The sequence below is a fragment of the Pteropus alecto genome, unplaced genomic scaffold (genome assembly GCF_000325575.1).
Source record: "Pteropus alecto unplaced genomic scaffold, ASM32557v1 scaffold355, whole genome shotgun sequence".
NCBI lineage: Eukaryota > Metazoa > Chordata > Mammalia > Chiroptera > Pteropodidae > Pteropus > Pteropus alecto.
This window is the reverse complement of record NW_006436292.1, coordinates 60,468-84,112: the sequence shown is the minus strand read 5'-3', so window position 1 is coordinate 84,112 and position 23,645 is coordinate 60,468. Positions and strand designations below refer to the sequence as shown.

General features: G+C 35.8%; 1 protein-coding gene across 1 annotated transcript; it reads right to left on the bottom strand.

Moving 5' to 3' along the window:
- Nucleotides 1-18,929: 18,929 nt before the first annotated feature.
- On the bottom strand, nucleotides 18,930-19,874 carry LOC102893829 (olfactory receptor 10K2). Its single transcript, XM_006912912.1, has one exon. It carries the CDS (start codon nucleotides 19,872-19,874, stop codon nucleotides 18,930-18,932), a length of 945 nt encoding a protein of 314 aa, XP_006912974.1.
- Between the last annotated feature and the right edge of the window lie 3,771 nt (nucleotides 19,875-23,645).

Below are 23,645 nucleotides of genomic sequence, written 5' to 3'. Positions count from 1 at the left end.
AACTTCTTAGCTTGCAACTAGTGTAAAATTTCAGAGTCCTAACCATTCTTCACGCCAAACATGATTAATTTAATTAAGCAAAAATAATGGTTTTGGGGAGGCTTGTGACCAGTTCCTATACAAGAAAAACAAGCTCAATAAGTAAGCCGTGTAAAAGAAACAGAGCAAGTCCAAAAATGTCAGCTGAAGGATCTTATTAATCATTTTTAAGGGAATTGTCATTGTACAGTTGTCAGCCCCTTTGTCTCTACCCAAGATTTTAAATCTTAGATGAAAGAAAATGCTTACCTCTTTGAAGTTACAACCCCAAACCTGTGGTCAAGAGGACTCCTTGTAATTTATTTCACTAATTGGCTTATATGGAATCAGAGAAAGATAGTTCTCTGAAGGAGGGATGCTGAACAAATCAAAATAATGACTCTCTATTAGATTTCACTGCTAGGTTTTTAAGTAAGCACACGTGTGTTTTCACACACAGAGCTATCTCTTTCTTTATCTAATTCCCAAAATATTCATCCTTAAGCTAATAAAATACTATATACCAAGCACTTCTGAGTGTTAGGCATTTTTCTAGTTAGAAGATACATTAGTGAACAAAAACAAGGAATTCTGCCTAATTGAATTTATATTCTATTGCTGAGAAAGAAAACTAAGCAAGAAACAGGACATACTAAAAATCATATAATATGTTAGAAAGTAATATGTGCTATGCAAGCAAAATGGAGCAAGGCAAGAGAGTGGAGATGTTGGGAGTGATGATTTTAAATGGGATCTTCAGGGAGGCCTCATTAAGAAGAGATTTGAGCAAACACATGAAAGAGGTGAGAAAGTTAACAGTTGGAGACATATCTAGGAAAAGAGCATGGTAGGCAGAAACAGTACTCATTGCAAAGCTTCAAAAAGTGGAGCATGCCTGGAATGTTCTAGGAAGTCCAGGAAACCATGTACTGTAATGGAGAGATGGAGGATGAAAGTGGTAGCAGATGAATTCAGAGAGTTATTATCTATGAGAATAAAGAGGGGCCAATAAGAAGATTGTCTGGTAATCTAGCTTCATGCAGGTTAAGTATAATAATATAATAGGGATAGATATTGACGATTGAATCAAGCAACATGAAGTAAAAAAAAAAAATTATATTCACTACTCCTAAGAAAAGACTACCCCAAATCACAAATTAGCTGTGGTAACAACCTCTCAGTCATATTCATTCTTCCTTTAGTTTTATCATAGTTCTACTTATTATTGCAATATTACACAGCTGTCGAATTAGATGTTCAAATTAAGAACCACCATTACACTTTTTAATACAAGGATATGGAACACAAAATAAACTAAAAGTTTTTTTTTTCTTTTTAAGTGAAACTATATTGGGGCTATGATCCTCACTTCTCTCACTTTATAATAGTGGTATGGTTGCTATCTATTTATGATTCATCTACACATTTACCATTGCCATGTTCCCTTACTTTACTTATCCTAGAATTTGGTTGACATTTGATTAAATCTCTGTTCCTGAGAAGTCATAATCCTTGGAGAAAATGACTTCATGGGATTGTAGGTGTCCTCTTTTATTGCCAAGATAGTACAATAGAGGATGAAAATGATTCTCAACATTCTCTCCCTTCTTTTTGTCTACATAATGTAACTGTAACTTAATTTTCCTAAGGTTGTCAGGTAAGTCAGCCCAAGCAACACTGTAATTTCTATATTTCCTCATTTGTTCAATAGCTTAGGAAGCCCGAAATTACCAATTCTTTGCATTAATCTGATGACTCCATTATTAAAGAAGCTTGGGCCCAGGTTCTAGAGGCCAGTAGAGAAAAGGCTGGGAAGAAAATATTTTAAGTGAAATTGGAGAATTTTGAGAATTGATTTCTATCTCACTCCCAAGTTTCTACAAACTCACCATATACCAATTAATGTTTCAGAACTTATGTTTCTTCTACAAGATGGTATAAGTCCTTTGTTACAAGACCTTTTTATCAAAAGTGGCATCATCCTGAGTTTTTGATAGATCATTCCAGCAAGTATAAGGCACAGTTGGGACAAACAAAAAAAAAATCAAAATTCAGTGTTAGTAAATATTGTTGGTATTCAGCAGTGAGTGAGAGTCAGGTAAATTTTTCAGGCAAAGCAAATGATGAGTGCATAAATAGCTTACATCACTGTCAACAGAGCTGCTTTGTTTATCATCTCATTTGGTTCATAGTGGGCTGGCAAAGAAGGAGGATGACTGTAATCTCCAAACAGGTTGCCTTATCTCCTGGATTATTAACATTATTTTGTTTTAAGATCCTAATAATAAAATTTTATGTGGAATATTATTATGTTTGTATTCAAGGACTATTCTTAGAGGTTGTTCCATCTATCTCTTTCACCAGTTACCTTGTTAACGATAATCTAATCTTCCTTTCAGTTCTAATAATTTGGCAAGACCATAGCAGTTTGGATTGTTTGGGAGTGTGTTGCTTAAGTTCCACATAATTGTGAATTTTCTAGTTTTCCTCATGGTTTTTAATTTCTGTTTTTATATTATAGTGGTTGGAAAAGATACTTAGTACAATTTCAATCCTCTTGGAATTTTAAAACTCATTTTCTGACATAACATATGATCTATCCTAGAGGATGTTCCATGTGTGCTTGCGAAGAATGTATATTTTGCTTCTGTTGGGTCAGTTATTCTATTTATGTTTGTTAATTTAAGTTGTTTTAAAGTATAGTTCAAGTTCAATATTTTATTACTGATTTTCTGTCTGGATGATCTATCCATTGTTGAAAGTGGAGCATTGACATCCCTTACGACTATTGTATTTTTGTCTAATTCTCCTTTCATATCTGATAGAATTTGCTTAATATATTTAGGTGTTCCAATGTTGGGTGCATGTATATTTAGAATTGTTATATCTTCTTGATGAAGTGACCTCTTTATCATTATATAATAATGACATTTTTTTGTCTCTTGTTCCAATTTTGATTTCTATTTTCATAGAATATCTTTTTTCATTCCTTTACTTTGAAACCATTGCTTAAAGCTGAAGTGAGCTTCTTGTAGGCAATATATAGTAGGTCATTTATTTTCTTATCCATTCAACCATTCTATGACTTTTCTTTGGATAACTCAATTCGTTTACATTTAGAATAATTATTGTTAGATAAGAACTTACCATTTTCATTTTGTTAATTATTTTCTGATTTTTGTAGTTCTTTGCTCCTTTTTTTCCTGTTTTGCTGTCTTCCTTTGTAAGCAAATTTTCTGTGGTTACATGTTTTGATTCCCTTCTCTTTATCTTTTTTATATCTACTGTAGATATTTTCTTTGTGGTCACCATGAGGCTTAAATAAGCATCTTATAGTTAAAACATTATTTTTACACTGATAATTGATTACATGTAATGTTTTACTCCCCACACAAATCTTATGTTTTTGATGTCACAAATTATGTGTTTTATATTGTTTATCCATTAACAAATTATTGTAGATGTAATTTTTATAGTTTTGTCTTTTGACCTTTATACTAGAAGTAAGTGATTAACTATATTGCTGTACTAGAGTATTTTAAATTTGACCATATACTTATATTTACCAATGTGTTTTATATTTTTATGTTTTATGTTAAATATTAGCATCGTTTTATTTCAGCCTGAAGAACTTCTTTCAGTATTTCTTGTAAGGTAGTTCTAGTGGTGATGAACTCTCTTAGCTTTTGTTTTCTTGGGATTATCTTGATCTCTCCTTCATTTCTGAAAGGCAATTTTGCTCAATAAAGTATTCTTGGTTGACATTTTTTTCTATATCATCCCACTCTCCTTGCCCATGAAGTTTCTACTGAGAAATCTACTATTCTCTTATGAGTGGGGCTTTTTGTGTGTATGTGAGTAAATTTTCTCACTTGCTATTTTTAAAATTCTGTTTTTGTCTTTTATTTTTGACAGTTTGATCTCAATGTGTTTTGAAGAAGATCGTTTTGGGTTAAATCTTTTTGGGGATCTATGAGCTTCATGAACTGGATGTCCAAATCTCTACCCAGGTTTGGAAACTTCTAGCCATTATTTCTTTAAATAAGCTTTTTTGCATATTTCTTCCTCTTCTTTTTTGGGGAACTTCAATAATGTGTAGAATGTTTCCTTAGATGGTATTCCATAATTTCCATAGACTTTCTTCACTCTTTTTATTCTTTATTTTTAATTCTTTAAATTTTATTTTATTAGTTTCAAGAACACAGTACATTGGTTAGACATTTATATAGCTTATAAAATGATCCCAATAATTGCTCTACTCTCTTCTGGCTCTCCACTGAGCCATTACATTAATGCTAACTGCATTTCCTATGCCGTACTCCTTATCCTCGTGACCATCTATCAACTATTAATTTGTACTTCTTTAACCCTTCACTCCTTTCTCCCAGCCACCACAACCCCACTCCCTTCTGGACCTCACCAGATTGTCTTTTATATCTGTGGGTCTGTTTTTGATTAGTTTGTTCTTTTTGGTCCTTAGATTCTGCATGTAAGTGAAATCATATGGTATTTATCTTTCTCTGTCTGACTTATTTCACTCACCATAATAACCTCTAGGTCCATCCATGTCATTGCAAATGGTAGGAGTTCATTTTTCACTGGCTGAGTAATATTCCATTATATATATGAACCATAACTTCTTTATCCAAGTTTGTTTATGGGCATTTAGGTTGCTTTCCTATCTTGGCTATTGTAAATTGTGCTGCCATGAACATAAGGGTGCATAGATCTTTTTGAATTATTGTTTTGGTTTTCTTTGGATAAATACTAGAAGAGCAATTGCTGGGTGAAAAGGTAGATCCACTTTTAATTTTTTGAGAAACCTCCAGACTGTTTTCCTTTGTGTCTGTACCAATTTGCAATCCTACCAACAGTGTATGAGAGTTCCCTTTTCTCAACATCTTTGCCAACACCTGTTTTTCTTTGATTTATTGATGGTAACTTTTCTGACAAGTGTGAAATGATATCTCATTGTGGTTTGAATTTGCATTTCTTTGATTATTAGTGACTTTGAGTATCTTTTCATATGTCTATCGGCCATCTGTATTTCCTTTTTGGAGAAATATTTGTTCAGGTCCTCTGCTCATTTTTTAGTTGAATTGTTTGTTTTTTTGTTGTTGAGTTGTATGAATTCTTTACATATTTTGGATATTAACCTCTTGTCAAATGTATCATTAGCAACTATCTTATCTCAATCAGTCAGTTGTCTTTTTGTTTTGTTGATGGTTTCCTTTGCTCTATAAAAACTTTGCCCAAGAAGATATATCCCAAAATAAATTACTGTTAGTAATATTAGAGAGTTTACTGCCTATGTGTACTTCAAGAAGTTTCAAGATTCTGGGTCTTACATTTAAGTCTTTAATCCATTTAGAGTCTATTCTTGTATATGGTGTAAGAAGGTTGTCCAGATTCTTTTTTTTCTTTTTTTGCATGTATCTGTCCAATTTTCTTTGAGTTCTTGGTAAAATTCGCCCATGAAGCCATCCAGTCCAGGACTGTTGTTTTTTGGGAGGCTTTTGTTTACTGATTTGATTTCATTGGTGGTAATTGTTCAGTTCATATTCTATGTTTCTTCTTGATAAGTTTGGGAGATTGTATGTTTCTAGGAAATGTCTATGTCTTCCAGGTTGTCCAATTTGTTGGTGTATAACTGCTCATAATATTTTCTTATGAACCCATGTATTCCTGTAAATCTGTAGTTATTTCTCATTTCATTTCTGAATTTATTTATTTGGGTCTTCTCTCTTTTCTCCTTGATGAGTCTGGTTAAGGGTCTATCAATTTTGTTGATCCTTTCAAAGAACCAGCTCTCGGTTTCATTAATCTTTTGTATTGTTTTTCTAGATCCTATTTTGTTTATTTCCTTTATTATGTCCTTCCTTACATTAACTTTGGTCTTTGTTTGCTGTTCTTTTTCTAGTTCTTTTAAGTGTATGATTAGATTTTTGAGTTTTTTTGTTTCTTTATGTAGGCCTGTATTTACAATGAATGTGTCCCATAGATTTTGAATCATTATGTTTTCATTTTCATTTGTCTCTAAGTATCTTTTGATTTCTTTCCTGATCTCATTGATAACCCATTTATTGTTTAGTAGCATGTTATTTAGCCTCCCTATGCTTGTGTATTTTACAGTTTTTTTCCTTGTATTTGACTTCTAGTTTCATACCATTGTGATATGATTTCTATCTTCTTAAATGTATTGAGGCTTGATTTGTGTCCTAACATGTGGTCTATCCTGGAAAATGTTCCATGTGCACTTGAGAAGAATGTATATTTTGCTGCTTTGGGGTAAAATGCTCTGAAAATATCTATTAAATCCATATGGTCTAGTGTGTCATTTAGGTCTGCTCTTTCTTTGTTACTTTTTTGTCTAGAAGATCTGTCAATTGGTATCATTAGGGTGTTAAAGTTTCCTACTGTGAGTATATTAATGTTGATCTCTCCTTTCATGTCAATCAATAGTTGCTCTAAGACTGTAGGTCCACCTATTCTAGGGCATATATGTTTACTAGGATTATGTCCTTTTGATGTATTGATTGCTTTATCAATACACAATGCCCTTCTTTGTCTCTTATTATAGCCTTTTATGGCTGTATTGAAATATAATAGACAATTAGTTGTTTGCATTTACATCATGCAATTCAATGAGTATTTTTTTCAATTATAGTTAGCATAGAATAATATATTAGATTCAATTATACAGCATAATTAGAGATCTATTTAACACACTAAGTAATTACCCCACTGAATCTAGTACCCCTCTTCCCCCTTACATATTTATTAAAACATTGTTAACTATTTTCCTTATACTATACTTTATATCTCCATGTCTATTTTGTAACTATCCATTTGTACTTCTCAATGCTTTTGCTCGTCTCCCCAACCCCCATCCCATTTAGTAGTTCTCTAAATATTCTATCTATGAGTTTATTTCCATTTTTTGGTTGTTGTTATTTATTTTGTTCTTTAGATTCCTCATGTATGAGAAATCATTGTTATTTGTCTTTCTCTATCTGACTTACTTAATTCTGCACTATACCACTTAGGTCCATCAAGGCAATATCTTTTCCCATCCCCTTTCTTTTAGTCTCTGTGTGTCTTTTAATCTGATGCGAGTCTTTTGTAGTTATCATATGTAGGGGTCTTGTTTTCTTATCCATTTTGCTACCCTGTCTTTTGGTTGGAGCACTTAATTCTTTTCCATTTAAGGTACTTATTGATAAGAATGTAGTTATTACCATTCTCCATTTCTGTTTTTGGTACATGTTTTTCTTCTTAAAGAAGTCCCTTCAACATTTCCTGTAATACTGGCTTGATGTTGATAAATTCCTTTAGCTTATTTTTGTCTAGGAAACTCTTTTTCTATCCTTCAACTCTAAATGATAGCTTTTCTGGATAAAGTATTCTTGGTTGTAGATCCTGGGTTTTCATCACGTCAAATATTTTGTGCCGAGCCCTTCTGCTCTGCATAGTTTCTTTTGAAAAATCAGCTGCCAGTTTTATGGGTGCTCCTTTGTAGTTAACTAATTGCTTTTTTTTTTGCAGCTTTTAAGATTCTCTCTTTGTATTTAACCTTTGCCATTTTAATTATGATGTCTTGTGTGAGCCTCTTTGGTTCCTGGTTTTTAGCACTCTCTGAGCTTTCTGAGATTTTATGTTTATTTCCTCCACCAAATTAGGGAAATTTTCCATGATTATTTCTTTAAATATGTATTCAACTTCTTATTCTCCTTCTTCAGGTACCCCTTGGCATGGATGTTGTTTCTCTTAATTTTGTCCTATAGACTCCTTAAACTATTATTATTTTCTTGGTTACTTTTTCTTACCATTCTGGTTGGATGTCTTTGGCTTACTTGCTCAGAGATACCCAGCTAGTAAGTGTTGGAGACATAATTTAAATTCAGATGTTTTCTCCTCCAACATTCATTCTCTTTTTATCACTCTTCCCTGTCTCCTTGGAATGTTTAGATGTAACTTACATACTTGATATACCAATATACAGAAACAATTTATAGGAGTACAGACAAACAATGAAATTCTAGAGGGGCAGGTTTTGTGCTCTTCCAATCTCATCCATTTCTTGTTCCTTCTCACCATATTCTTTCCTGAACCTCTCACACAGTTCAACCACTAACACTACTGGCTAAACTTTCTACCATAGAGGAAGCAACAATTTTGAATTGTTCAAGATTCTTATTGAAAACAACAGAATCTACTTCAGTTAGTTTTTTAAAAATTTTATTTTAATATTTATACATAATTTTTTAAAGATGTACATCATAATGATTTAATAAACATATACAAGGTATGTTATTAAAGAATATTAACCTTTCTGATCATTAGGAAGACTGAAGGAGCAAAGTCAAGTCTAAACTCACATGAAGAAACTGCCAACATGCTTCCTCTCCCCCAACCAAATGCACACACTTCAAATAGGAAGCAAAGTTATTTTGAATGAGCCAGCCTAGTGCTTCTGCCACTGTGCTTGAATGAGACTGAATTCACTCTAATCATGAAATCTGCAATGCTTATGCCACTTCCTTATCAAGAATTCAATCGTGAAATTGCTGTTTTCATCTCAAACCCAGATATCTCTGAATCTTGCTGTATTAGAAGCCCTCTATAGAGCCTGGTTCTCATGTTGATGAGTTTCAAATCAAGCCTCATGTGAAAGCATGTGACAGGGCAAGCCTATGCCTCATGTGACCATCTGGGCTGCAAGAGAAATTGAGTGCTTGACTTATAAATTGGGGAGGTGAGAACCATTATATGTGAATTATTAGAAAGATGTTATATAGCCATGAATATTACACATCTACTATAAACCCATTCAAAAGAGATAGAGTCAAGAATTACTCATAGATGCCTCGCTCACAAAAGTAGGTGAATGATAAGGTCAACAAAGAATGGAGCACTGGAAGAGAAGTACATTGGGACAGATAAAGGGAGTGTGGCTTTAGTACGAGAATCATTGAGTTGGAGGTACCTACGATATATGTAAATGGAAATATTTAATTAAATATGAGCCTGGAACTTAGATAACAAGTCAAAACTCCAGATAATAATATGGAAGGCATCAGACTACAGGAGACAATTGATGCTATAGAACAGAATGAGATGATCAGGACAGGGCATGTTTAGTGAGAAGTGGCATCTTTTGGTTGAAGCACTTAATTCTTTTCCATTCAAGGTACTCATTGATAGGAATGTAGTTATTACCATTCTTTATTCATGTTTTTGATATATGCTTTTTTTTTTTTTTAAGAAGTCCCTTCAATATTTCCTGAAATAGTGGGTTGGTGTTGATAAATTCGTTTAGCTTATTTTTTTCTGGAAATATTTTTACCTGTCCTTTGTTTCTAAACGATAGCTTAGCTGGATAAAGATTTCTTGGCTGTAGATCCTGGGTTTCCATCACTTTGAATATTTTGTGTCATGTCCTTCTGTCCTGCATAGTTTCTTTTGAGAAATCAGGTGCCATCTTCATGGGTGCTCCCTTGTAGGTAACTAACTACTTTTTATCTTGCTGTTTTTAAGGCTCTCTCTTTGTATTTAATTTTGGGCATTTTAAATATGTGTCTTGGTGTAGGCCTCTTCAGGTTCATCTTTTCTGGGATTCTCTGAGCTTCCTGGGATTGTATGTCGATTTCCTTCACTAGGTTAGAGAAGTTTACCATCATTATTTCATCAAATAACTCTTCAACGTTTTGTTCCCCTTCAAAGACCCCTATGACCTGGATGGTTTTTTTTTTTTTCATTTAATTTTGTCCCATAGGTTCTTTAAATTATTATTAAAGTTTTGGCTTATTTTTTCTTTCAGTTCTGATTGGGTGTCCTTGGTTTCCCCATTCTCAAAGTTGGTGGTTTGATCCTCTTCTTATCCACTCTGTTTATTTCATTTAATATACTTCTCATCTCAGATAATGTGGTTTTCATTTCTGGTTCCCTTTTATAATTTCTATTTCCATTTTTATTTTTAATTTCCTTGTTAAAGTTCTCACTGAATTCAACCACACTTCCCCTTGGTTCATTGAGCATTGTTATAACCAGTGTTTTGAACTCTTCATCTGTTAGATTGCTTGACTCCATTATTCCTGGATCTCTATTCTATTCTTTTGTATGGTTTCTGCTCCTTAGTCTTCCCCTTTGGCAGCCTTTCTGTTTCTGTTTCTATGTACTAAGCAAAGCTCCTAATTCCCCAGGTCTTATTAGTGCAGCTATGTGTGGTAGGTATCCAGTGGCACAGTCCTGAGAGGGGTTCAGCTTCAGGCCAATTTTAGCCTCAGCCTCTGCCCCTCTGGGTCCACCTGTTAAGCTTCAGCAAGCAATTCTCAGATGCTGTGCTTATAGTTGCCTCAAGAAACCACATTAGAAACTGAGGCCAGCTCTCACCAGTGTGAGTCTTGGTGCTGCTCAGCAAGGAGCACCTGAATCCCCAAGAACACAACTGAATGTGGCTTGGGAGGGGCTGTGAGTTGGGGAGGAGGATTTTCAGAGAATATTCTAAGTAGAACAATCTCTGTTATCCAGTTCGATGATGTCTCAGCTATCGCAGTGCTGCGTTCACACACTAGGAGGAGAAAGAGCTAAACAGAGGAGCAATAGATACTGTCAGTACTTCTGCTCAGGAGAGAGCCTCACCTACAGCCATCACTCTGACAACTCAGTGTCCCCCTGTAAGTCCCTGGTGCCCCATGTGCAGCCGACCCAACACTGTTGTTCAGAGCGAGCAGGTCCACCACTGAGAAAGTCCACTCATGGACACGCCCTCTCTAAGAGGTGACTGATGCTGCCAAAGCCTCAGCTTCTCAGGACTGGGTAGTCTCATGTCTTTGTCCCATCCTACCTTTTACCGTTGCAGGTCGATTAATTATTTCTCTCTGTAGTTGTAGTGTTTCTGTTCATCTAGATCCCAGGTGACTTCACTTCCTGTTTGCTCCATTTTTCTGTCACAACTTTGATTTGGTCACAAGGGGGATGAATAAAACCTCTATCACCTACACCATTTTTTTTACCACCGACCTCTCCCTCTATGTCATTTTGCAACTTGAGAGTTTTTTTTTCCTTTTTCTCTTATTTTTAGTAAACCTCTCAATTTATTTTAATTTTTATCAGCAAAATAGACCTGATTTTGAGGCTTAGTGGTGCCCTTTTGTGTTTACTTGGAGATTAAACAATAAAAAGAGAAGAAATTTCTGCATATTTATATTCTTGTAGCTTCTCTTGAACACCATTGTCTATTTAATTGACATATCCGTTTTTAAACAAAGGCCTGGACTTTCAGCAGCAGGATGTGGGTGGGAATGGGCATATCCCTCAGTGTTTGTGATACCAACAGATGGGGCCCCAGGCCCAGATCCCAAGGCAGTTGGGTGGGGATGTCTGATACCCAGGCAGGCTTCTTGGTTCCAGAGTTGGGATAATACTCTTCTTGCTTTATTTCTCACTTTTCTTTAATAGTTCTCTTCCTCTCTGTCTCTATACTTTCAAACTTCTCCCTTTCTCTCATCCTTGTCACTTAATTCCCTTCCTTTTGTTCCCTCTGTCCATGACTCCTACCCAATTCCCGACTTTGTTTCTTAATTCTTGCCACCTTTTCTCTGGCTCTTTCTTGATAATATCTTCTCTCTAGCTGAGGCAGTGCTGCAGAGAAAGACTCAGTCCACTCTGCTCCTCATGAGTAGGTCAGAAGGACTTGACTCTATAGTCATTGTTTTAAAGTCTATTTGTTCTAATATGAGTATCACTAATCTGGCTTTTTAAAAATTTCATTTCCATTTATGTGAAATATCTTTTTCTATCCCTTTACTTTCAATCTGTAAGTGTCGTTTGATCTGAAGTGGGTCTCTTGTAGACAGTATATGCATGGGTTTTGTTTTCTTATCCATTCAGCTACCCTATGTCTTTTGATTGGAACATTCAATTCACTTACATTTAAAGTGATTACTGATAGGTACATAGTTACTGTCATTTTATTATTCATATTTGTTATTTCTATTTTCTTTTTTACTCCTTCTCTTTTTACATAAGTTCCTTTAACATTTCTTGTATGCTGGCTTGTTGGTGATGAATTCCTTAAGTTTTTCCATGTCTGGGAAGCTCTTTATCTCACCTCCATTTTAATCAAAGTCTGGGTAGAGTATCCGTGGTTGTAGATTCTTGTTTTTGATAACTTTGAATATTTCTTGCCAGGCTCTTCTCTCTTGCAACGTTTCCATTGAAAAATCAGCAGACATTCTTATGGGGGTATCCTTGTGAGTAACTAACTGCCTTTCTCTTGCTGCTTTTAAGATTCTCTCTTTTTCTTTGACCTTTGGCATTTTAATTATGATGTGTCTTAGTGTAGGTCTGTTTGAATTCCTCTTGTTAGGCACGCTTTGTTCTTCCTGAACTTGTATGTCTAATTCCTTTGCCGGGTTTGGAAAGTTTTCTGTCATTATTTCTTCAAATAGGTTTTTAATCCCTTGCGCTCTCTCTTCTCCTTCAAGTACTCCTATGATCTGGATATTGTTACACTTCATGCTGTCCCAGAAGTCTCTTAAACTATCATCATTTTTAAAAATTCTTTTTTTCCTTTTGTTTGATTATGCTACCTTGTCTTCCAGTTTGCTGATTTAATTTTCTGTTTCATCCAATCTACTGTTGATGCCTTCTAGTGTATTCTGCATTTCAGGTATTGTATTCTTCATTTCTGTCTGTTTCATTTTCATGGCTTCTATATTCTTTTATGCTTACTATCTCTCTGTTGATGTTCTCACTGTGCTCATCTATTCTCTTCTTAATTGTGTTAAGTATCCTTATAACCATTATTTTGAACTCTGTCTCTAGTAGGTTGCTTGGGTCCATTTCATTTAGCTTATATTCTCTGTTGTTTCATTTGTGGCATGTTTCTTTGTTTTCTCACTTTATTAGCCTCTTTGTGTTTGCTTCTAACTGTCAGGAATATTTGTTTTGTCTCTCAAACTTGGCCAGATGGCGTTATGTAGAAGGTGTCCTGTGTGGTCCAGAGGCACACTCTCCCTGATCCCCTTTGCTGGGGGCTCTAGACGTGTGATCTTTGTGTGGATTGTGTGTGATCTTCTGTTGTAGCTAAGTCTTGATTGATGTTAGTACACCAGTGGATGGGATTAATGTTCAAGCTGACTAATTGTGAGAATTGGCTGGACCCACAGGGTAAGAGTTGCTGTGTGAGGGCTGACCACACTGAATGTGATTTGCCCCAGCAGGCTTGCGTACTTTTTGCAACCATCCTTTGTGTGTACAGCTTATGAGACTAGTCAGGAGTTGGTCTGTTGTGGTCAAGTGCTAATCTCTGGGTGCATTTGTTTTGTAGCCCCTTGAGAGGGGCTCCCCAGGAGACCAAAGCCAGCCACTGCTTTTGATTGCTCAAGGCTACCTGGTGGGAACTACAAAATGATCTTCAGATGGTTGTTGCTCACCCTGGATCTATAGGAAAGTGGAAGATACAACACTTAGGCAGCGGTCAGTTATACCTCGTCCCTGATCTAGAGCAGTTTAACAGAGGGACCTGTGCTCCTCAAGATGTGACATTGCCTGTCAATTGGCCATAAATCTCTGAAACTGGAAGAACCTCTGGGTGATATGCATGTTGGGTGGTGTAGGGACCCCAGGAGTTTCTTGGCTCTATTGAGTAAATTTCCCCCTGCCACTGCAGTTTACATGCCAGCGCTGTCTCTGTGGCTCCCTATATAAGTTTCCAATTGTAGCAAGGTCAGTTGCTTCCCCACCTCAATCTTGTAAATACCAAAGTTCTGTTTAAGAATTACTGAAGCTCATGGGCATTAGTTTGTGGCTCACCACCGAAAGCTTCTCCAAGATGAATGGGCATTACATAGACCATACGAACTGAGTGCTGTTATTTTCTGTTAAATTCATGAAACAGAGAAAGCACAGGATGGAACTGGGTTGCCTGGGAGCAGGCTTGCCACAGGTAATTTGGGGGTTAAGTGGGACATCATCTCAGTGAGGCATGGGACCATCAGGCCTACACGGCACCAAATTTGCTTCCAGCTCTGGGACTGCAGGCTCCCACCAAAGTCAGATATCACTGTTTGACTTACTGTCATCTGTAATGGGCCCATAAAAACCTGAGATTTGTCCAAGTGATACTATATCTCATGCTGGCAGCAGTGATCTTCCCATCACTGTTGCCCTGAACTTTGATCACTTCACTGGCTGTTGAGTACACAGAATGAACCACCCCAGAGTAGGGGCAGCTGCTTATCAATGTGCAGGGGACACTGTGTATTGGAGTTAAGGGCTGTCAGGCAAATAGCCTCAGTTTTCTGCAATTTCTGTTTCTGCACATTCCCACAGTAGTTACAGACCACATGGAGACAAGCTGCTGTCTAGGGTGGTCCCACAGACCCCTGTAATCCTCTCAAGAGATATTGCAGCTCGTACAGGCAGTAGCAGTCTGCCCAAAACTGTTTTCTCCAAAATGCGCTCACTGCCTTAGCCAAGGTCTGTTGCCTGCACAGATTGTACAATCCCAGAGAAAAGCAGGGTGGGAGAGCTGCCTATCAATGGGCTGCAGGCACTTTGTGGCTTGGATGAAATGGGATCTCAGGGAGACAAATGCCATCAGGCCAATACAACCTCAGTTTGCTGTAACTTTTGTCTCGTGCATTTCCACTGTAGACACAGATCGCGGTGAAAGCAGCTGACACATGAGCTGTCCCACAGTCCTCTGTGGATCCCCACATGCGATACTGCAGTTGTTGCAGGCAGAATATGTCTGCCTGCAACTGATTTCCTCACGATGCCTGCACTGTGATAACCAAAATTTGTTGCATGTGTGGATTGTGAGGCCAGTGGGGGCAGGGGATGGGAGAGGGTCAGGGCAGTGGAGTAGACTGTCAGTGGGCTGCCTGGGGCAATTTGTGGGTTGGATGACATGGGGTCTTAGGGAGATAATGGCCATCAGATCAGTACAGCTTCACTCTTGCTGCAACTTTTGTAATGGTTTGCTCATTTCCACAAAAGTCCCAGACAGCAGCTGCTCTAGCTGTGTTCTGGGACTGGCCCACATATCCTGCCCAAGTTTGTGTTGGCATCAGTGATCTGCCTGAAACTGTCTCCAAAATGTATGCTCACAGTGCTTGCTGTCAGATGTGAATATTTGACCCTGAAGAGATGCAGGCCATGGTAGCCATCCAGCAACAAAAATCCCAGACAATCTGCAGGTTGGGTGGGGTGGGCTGATCTCCTTAAGCCAGTGCTACCTAATGGCTGCATGGGAGGGTTCTGCACGGTCGAGCTAGCACAGTCTATAGATCTCCCTGTAGGGGGTCGGACTAAGGCACAATGTTGGCTGCCCTTCCAGCTCTCGTTCTGCCACCAGGTAATGTAGTCTTTCCCATGTGAATCTTGTGTGAGCCTCTGACCTACCACTGGTGTCCTGGATTAGTGTCTGCAGGTGAGAGAGTCTGTGTCTGGGCCTTTCAAAGGCGTATCTAGGGTTTCAGTCTCCTTCTACCTCACCTATATGGCCAGAATTCCCTCTGTTTTTTACAAAGTTTTTAGAAATTCCTCTTCCCTGGGCTGGTACCCTGGGCTGGGGAGCATCCAAATGAGGCCAGGAACCCCATCTCCTTCAGGGGAGCCTCTACAACCTTGCTCTCCCTCCCCGTATTCTTCTACTATCTGCAGGTGTGAGTCCACCCTAAATCGCGATTTTGCCCCTCCTACTGGCTTCAATGTGGTTTCTTCTTTATATTATCAGATATACAAATTACGATCAGCTGGATTTCATTTGATTCTCCATGTTGATTATTTTATAATTTGGATGTATCCTGGGAGGAGGTGAACCTTGCTTTTATCTAGTCTGACATCTTCCTCAGAATCTCTTTATTTTTTTTAATTTTTATTCTCTGACTGGATAATTTAAATGACTTGTCTTTCAAAAGACTTCACAAATTCTTTCTTCTGCTTGAATAGTTGGCTTATGATGATCTCTATTGATTATTTTATTTAATTTGTTATATTCTTCAGCTCTAGAATTTCTGCTTGTTTGTTTTTTATAATTTTTTATCTAACTTCTTTTTTTGTTCGTGTTTTGTTTTCCTGATTTTATTGAATTGTCTTTCTGTGTGTTTTTTTTTTTAAGTTTGTCTTTAAAAATTAAATTTATTGGGGTAGCATTGGTTAATAAAATTATTTAAATTTCATTTGTACAACTTTATAATACAACATCTGTGTACTTTATTGTGTGCTCACCATGTAAAGTTGAGTTTCCTACTTTAATCATATCTTTGTCCTCCCTTCATGCCCCAATCCCCTCCCCTTTGGTAACCACATTTCTGTTGTCTCTATCTATGACTTTGTTTGCTTGTTTTATTTGTATTAACTAACTTGATTTTTTAATTGAGCAAATAGCAGACTTCAGTTTCTTTGGGGTTGATTATTGGAAAATTATTGTATTATTTTGGTGGTGTCATGTTTCTTGATTTTTCATGTTTCTTGTCTCTTGTATTTCTGTCTTCACATTTGAAGTAGTCAACTTTTACAGTCTTTATTGACTGTCTGTGGAAGAGAAATACCTTCTGTCATCTCTGCTAGGGACTTTGAGGCTTTTTGAGGACTGTTATATGGATATGCTTTCCCCACACTAGTTTCCTCTTTAGGGGGAGGCAGCAGATTTCTCAATATTGTATTTTTTCTCTTAATCCTGTAAAGCCAGTCTCAGTGCTGACATCCTCTTGTTTGTTTACCTATTGTGAGACTGAAGAATTATATACATAGGAGACAATGCTGAATGGGAAATAAAAATACCACTGTATTATCATTGGTTGAATTTGTGCCTGAAACACTAGTGAAGATTTCTCTGTAAGCTCATCTGGAATACATAATTTAGTTTGAAGTACTAACAGGTTTTGCTTTCTCACTAAAGACAACCCCAAAGTTAAAGATTTCACCACTTTCCTGCAAGTTACATATGACTAAAGAGTGGAGCTAAAATTAACCAAGAGTGTACAGGTGTGGGTGTGAAAAAAAGAAAAAGGGGAACAAGATGTTTAGTCTAACCCTTGATGGTAGGCCCAAGGTCAAATTAATTCTATAGTCATATACAAAATAGGAAAGATAAAATGCCAGAAAAGGGAGTCGTTCTAACATACATGACCTTTGAACGCACATGATCCTATCTACTTGTCAGTGTTCTGGTATCTGACTCCAAAGAACAAGCATTGGAAAAGAACAAAACAAAAGGTGGGAGGTTTTTTCTCCATCTCTCAACACTATGCTATATTAGAACAAGGATTAACTACATGGTATAATATGAAGGCCATTTCTCTTACACCTCAGAGTATATCTTTTCCACAGATGTCACATGGTTTAGTCTTCTACTGTTGAAGATGAATATTTAAGTATTCTGCCTCCTATTAATTAAAAAGTCACAGTCTTCACAAGGAGTCATGGGAGAGTATTATAGAAGCATTAATAAAAGAAGATGATGTGGGCTCAGTATCAATTACTAATTACTAATTACTAATTACAAATACTCACTAGTAGGCAAGACATTTTAATTTTCTGTCAGTTTTCTCATCTATAAAATATGGATCATAATATGGACTTCCTAGGGCTGTTCTAAAGTATAGGAAAGTAACATTTTTAAACAGTTTAAACAATTAGCACATTAAATAGATTCACATTTTATCAGGTTTTTTTTTTTTCCGTGAGACAACTTAATAGACTGGAGGCCTGGGCTAAGCGATAGGCCCAAGGAGAAGAGAATTGATGCCCAAAGAAATTAATTTTGCTTTAGTCTCTGTGATCTTCAGACCTCACCCTCAGTAATTCTCAAGCTTCAAAGAAATAAAACAAATGCAGTCTTAGAAGATAAGCACAGCATCCCACTAAAAAACAGGGCATGCAACATGCTAGTTCCTAACCTCTTGCTTCAAGCCCTGGAAGGTATAGATCATTGATGATGAGTCTGGTAGAATAAAACCTAAAAACTTAGAAATGAAATGATTCAGTCAGAAGATCTTTACTGAGATCTTGGGAAAAAAAAAAATAAAGCAAGTTGTCAGCACCCTGCATGAAGCTCCCTGTTTACTCTCACTCCTTTTGTAAGGAAAAAATAACTGAACATCTAACTCAAGTTCTGGCCTAAAATGCACATGGAGATTCCTGACTTTCATGAAGAACATAAATTGCTTGCTTTTTACACAAAGTTTTCTATTTGTTGAATATTTAATAAAATGGGTTTTAGCTTAGCATATCTATCTTGGCCACTGTGTGATTTTTAGGTTTTCTCTTTAACTATACCCCTGTGAATACCTTCAAAGAATGCTGACTAAATTTAGACTTGTGCTAGTGCCCAAAAATTAGGACAAAAAGCAGCTCTTTTGATACATTAGAAACACAAGGATGGATAAAATTTTGTATAATTTTCTTACTTGAATATTAACTGAATATATCTTATTCACAAGATATTTTAACAGACACTTTACAGGTGTTATCTCATTTAAAAATTGTGATCTGAATATATTGAAAGACTGAGATTTAACAAATATACAGAAAGGGAGAAATATAGACAGGAGCTTCCTGGGTCCCTAAAACAAAGTTAGGATTGTGCAACATTTTTAGGGTTGGTTTCTGGTCTGGTTGAGACTTAGTAATAGTATTTGCCAGAGCCTAGAAGTCTGAAAACCTATGTGTTTTCCTGTAATATCCATCTGTTACTTTTCCTCTCGATTGAAAAGCTTTAATAAGAAATTCATATGATCATGGTAAGAAGCTGTGTTCTTCTGAATTTTTTATTTGGAAATGAAGAAGAAATAATTCTTGTTCTTGAACACTATGATCAATTGTTTGATCATTTCTGCTCTGGAGATTTTTTACTGTTAGATCTTGTGCTTTACTTCTTGGAAAAAGCAGGATTTAGATTAATGTTGTGACAGGGAAAGCTTTCTTCCAATGACTCTATGAAAAGCTGATTTGAATTCTTTATTTCTCAAGCTGTAAATCATTGGATTGAATAATGGAGTTAGGATAGTGTAAGATATTGATATAAGAGCATCCTGGCTTGAGGAGTAGTTGGACTTAGGTCTTAAGTAGATAAAGGAAGCACAACCGTAATGGACAGTGACAACAATGAGGTGAGAAGCACAGGTAGAGAAAGCTTTGTTCCTGCTCAATGTGGAAGGAAATTGAAGAATGGAAGAGATGATGTGAACATAGGATACCAAAATCAATAACAAGGGTATAACCAGGACTAATGGACAGAGTATGAAGATGACAATCTGATTAAAGTGAGTATGATGAGATGCCACTTGTAGGACAGGTGAGATGTCACAGAAGAAGTGATGGAGCTGATTGGATGAGTGGAAAGGCAGGTGAAATACCAGAGGTGTAATAATCTGTGCAACAGTAAAGCCACAGGCATAGGCAGCAGCCACGAGTCCCACACACATTCCATGTCCCATGAGCACTGTGTAGCGTAGTGGGTTACAGATGGCCACATAACGATCATAACCCATAGCTGCCAGCAGGAAGGAGTGAGAACAGCCAAGAAAGAGGAAGGTAAACATCTGGATGGCACAGCCCAAGAAGGAGATAGTCTTCTTCTGGGCCAGCAGGTCAATTAGCATCTTAGGTACAATGACAAAAGTGTAACAAATTTCAGTGCAGGAGAGGATGGCAAGGAAGAAGTACATGGGGGTATGAAGGGCTCTATCTAGCACAATGGTAGAAATGATGACAGCATTTGTGCCCAGAGTGAAGAGGTAAAGGAGCAGGAAGACAACAAAGAGTACCCGCTGCAGACCAGCCAGAGATGAGAAGCTGAGGAAGACAAACTCTCTCACCAAGGTCTCATTGACCCACTCCATGGAAGGTACATCATCAGGAAACAACCTGAGAGGGAAAAAGAGATAGTGTCAAGAGAAATTTATTAGAATCACAGGAAATTCATCATTATGGATCACGTTTTCTGATTTTGATTTCTAAACTCTTTCCTCCTCCCTCCAGGTTTTTTTTTTTTTTTTTTTTTTTTTGCAGTAAGAAGTATCTCAAATCAGGCCAAAGTGTATAAATAATTTTGGGTTTCTACAGTAATTCTAACATCATAAGTAAAGTGTTCTTGACATTTTTCGTATTCTACTATTCCTTCATCTTCATTCTTAAGATGAGGCTATTTTTACAATGCTCAGCCTCTCATTCTCAGTTTATTCTTCAACTCTTGTCTATTTGGCCTTCTTGACTTCTCACTCTTCCACTTTACTGTAGCTGCAAACTAAACCATATGAATATACTACATTTATATATAACTTTATATATAGCTTTTGATTATTCTTTTTTTACGTATAAACTCATACTTTAGTTTTAATCTCTTTATAATATAGACCTACATTTTGCAATTCTGTTTGCCTTACTTACTGGCATTTTTATACTCTCCTTATACATTCCTTCCACATTTTTATACTCTCATTATGCTGACCATATCTTTATTCTTTACCCAAATCTGGAAAAGAAAGTTCTCCAAAATGGAATATAATCATACATCCTCCAAATGTCTATTCCAGTCAGAGTCCTTTCTGCTGTAGAGAGAAATACAGTGTTTCTCTAAGATTCTCATCTGTTTTTATCACATTTTTTAAACTTACTAAAATCATATTATGGCTATCTTTCTCATCATCACCATCTTATCTCTTCAATCTATACTTTCCCTAATGCTAGACTATTCTTCTGAAATATAAATTGTATTATGTTGCTCTACTCATCAAAAATTTTACTCATGGCTATAGTGTAAACTTCAAACTATTTATTCTTTTCAAAGTCTTGTTTTGGGAATCAAACTATGTTTTTGTCATTATCTATAGACTTAAATGGAATGCATAAGTATTGTGCAAATATGTTGTATTATTCTTTGCTCATATTAGTTATATACTTTTCATTTATAAATATTTTATCATTATTCTAAAGTCTCAGCCAAATCCACTTTTTTGGAAGCTTCCTCAGTATCTCATAAAAGAGATTGTTTCTTATTCAGGATTCACATAAGACAATGGTTGCCAAATTGATGTGTCATTTATTTAATTTTGGAATATTGTATTAATTTTTTCTCATATCTTTTTTCCACTAGATTGTGTATCCTTAAGGAGAAGGTGTGAATTATATATATCTTCACTTGAATTCTCCTCAGCATTTAGAACCCTATTAAGTATCTAATAGCTTCTCAATATAATTATCATATAAATATATGATAATATATTTGATAAAGCTAACTCGGCATATTGGTATATATCTCATTCATGTCATCACAGCTTTCCTCAGACTCATAGAGTTACAGGATCCTCAGTATTATTTCATCCTAGGCATGATGATTGCTCAAGACCAAGAATACCTAGGATTACAGAAGGATGCTCAATAAATGCATTTATTACTTTATTGTTCTGTTGAGATTGGGATCAGAAATATTTTCATCAGAGATATAATGAATATTTAATTCATGGAAAGTTGTTGAAATCGCCTTTTCTGTACTTTCCCAGGAAAGGAACTTTTAAGAAGGATGATTCTTCACCTGAGGTATTCCAAGCCTGACTGAAAGTAACTTGGTTTTCCATAGAGTTATGTTCTACACTGGAAGTGAGGCAAGGTTTGCTGATCTTGAAGTACCATACAAGTCTTTTAGTATTTGGTTGCTCTATAGTCAGAATCACCCAAGCAAGTTATCTTAGTAGAAAGCAAAGGAAGTTTTCTAAGTTTTCTATTTTATTTGGGAGAAAGCTATACGATGAAATTAGAAGAAAAAAATTATAGTTAATTTTAGTCACATCTAAGTGAAACTTAGGAGTTTCTCATTATAGATGTTTTATAATTATCAATGATGCATATTTTATAGAATGTTTTATCTACATACATGTCAACGTTAACTAATTGTGCTTTTAAATATTGAAATAGATTATTTCATAATTCTTATATTGTATGATTTTATTATTTCAACTATGTCCTAAGAACTTCAGGTGTAAATATAAATACAATTATTATTCTTTTTTTAGAGAAGAGAGAATCAAACCGGGAAATTATAAAATGGATTATCATAAACATTACAAGTAAGATGTCTTGAAGATCTCAAGGAAAAAAAACAATTTTATGAAAAACTCTGAAGAACATAGTTTTTGAATAGCATCTGTTAGCATTTTTATAAAAATGTGGAAAAAATTTTAGTGGCATTACTTATATAAGCATTATAATCAAGCTGAATAATTTTTTCCTAATATTGATTAGGCCTTCAGAATTGAGAGTTACCTGCTGTTTTCCAATATAAAGACACAAAGACATGCTATTTATGAAGGAAATAAATAAGTTTACACAGGTCTGTGAAACAAGAGACATTCATTTTCTCCATTTTCTTCTTCCTTTTCTTTTTTTTTAACCTAAACTTCATGTTGAGGTCACTGATTCAGAAACAACAAAACAAAAAAATTATGTTCAAGTTGTTTTAGGAGCGTCATCTCGACCTATCGGTTTATCAATATTGATTTTAACATTTCCAGTAAGAAAAATAGAACACAATTTTGGTATTGGTTAATCAACAAAATTTAGAGACATCTTTTAAAAATATGATTTAATGTTTATTACATATTCCTCATATTCTAGATAAAGTGACAATCATATATACATTTTTTTTCTCTCATTTGGTTCTTATAAAGAATTCCTGAGGTAAGTATTACTTTTAATATCTCCATTATAAAAATGAGGCATTTGAGAATTAAAGAGTTTAAGAACTCCTGTCAAGTTCACACAGCTGGTGGAAATAGCACTAGACCATATGTCGTCTAACTGGTGTAGGAGTGGTGAGTGTGGTATGGTGTGTGTCTGCATGAATGTGTTAGTGAGAAAGGGAAAGAAGTATTCTGTCACCCTTCTTCCACATGAAAGTATTTTTTAAAAAAGGATTCTGTTACAATTTTGTTATAACCCAAGTTCCAACTTGATATATTAGCTCCAGGACTTTGACATGTTTGAGTCAATTTCTCTATCTTCGTAATGGGGTTCATTTTGATATCAGCTAACCTAACTTTCAAGGTTTCTCCAAAATGAGAAAATATTTTTTTCTGTGGTTAAGTGTTATATAAATATTAGTCCTCTAGTTATAATTTATAATCAAAAAGAGGCAGACAGTTTTGAAAATATTACTTTGATACTGCCTGGTGTACTCCACTATTTTCAGGAAGGATTTAATAGAATAAAGGTCATTTCCCTTCACAATTGGGAAAAGCATGTTGCATTAGTCTTTGTCTCTTACCCAAGTAGGTCTCTAGAAAGCCAAAGTCATAAATATTATATTCGTAGGGGATCTTAAAGATCTAGCCCAGAAGTATATCTGACAGATGAAGAAATTGAGCTTCAAAGAATACTATGAAGATCCCAAGACCAGGAAGCAACTGATTGGATATGTTAACAACAAAAGAGAGGTCTTCTGTCTTTCAGATGAGTACAATTCCCACAGTATGATTTTGCCTTCTGAAAAAGTTTATAATATAGATAATAACTTCCTCTTTGTGTATAGCAGTTACTCATGCGTTCTTTTCCAGAATCTACCTGTTCTCTATGAGCTTGTGCTGGCATTTCTGTTTCTGATTTTGTGTTTCCAAAGG

Coding starts and splice junctions, on each gene's coding strand:
- LOC102893829 (XM_006912912.1), bottom strand. CDS start 19,874: ATGGAGTGGGTCAATGAGACCTTGGTGAGAGAGTTTGTCTTCCTCAGC.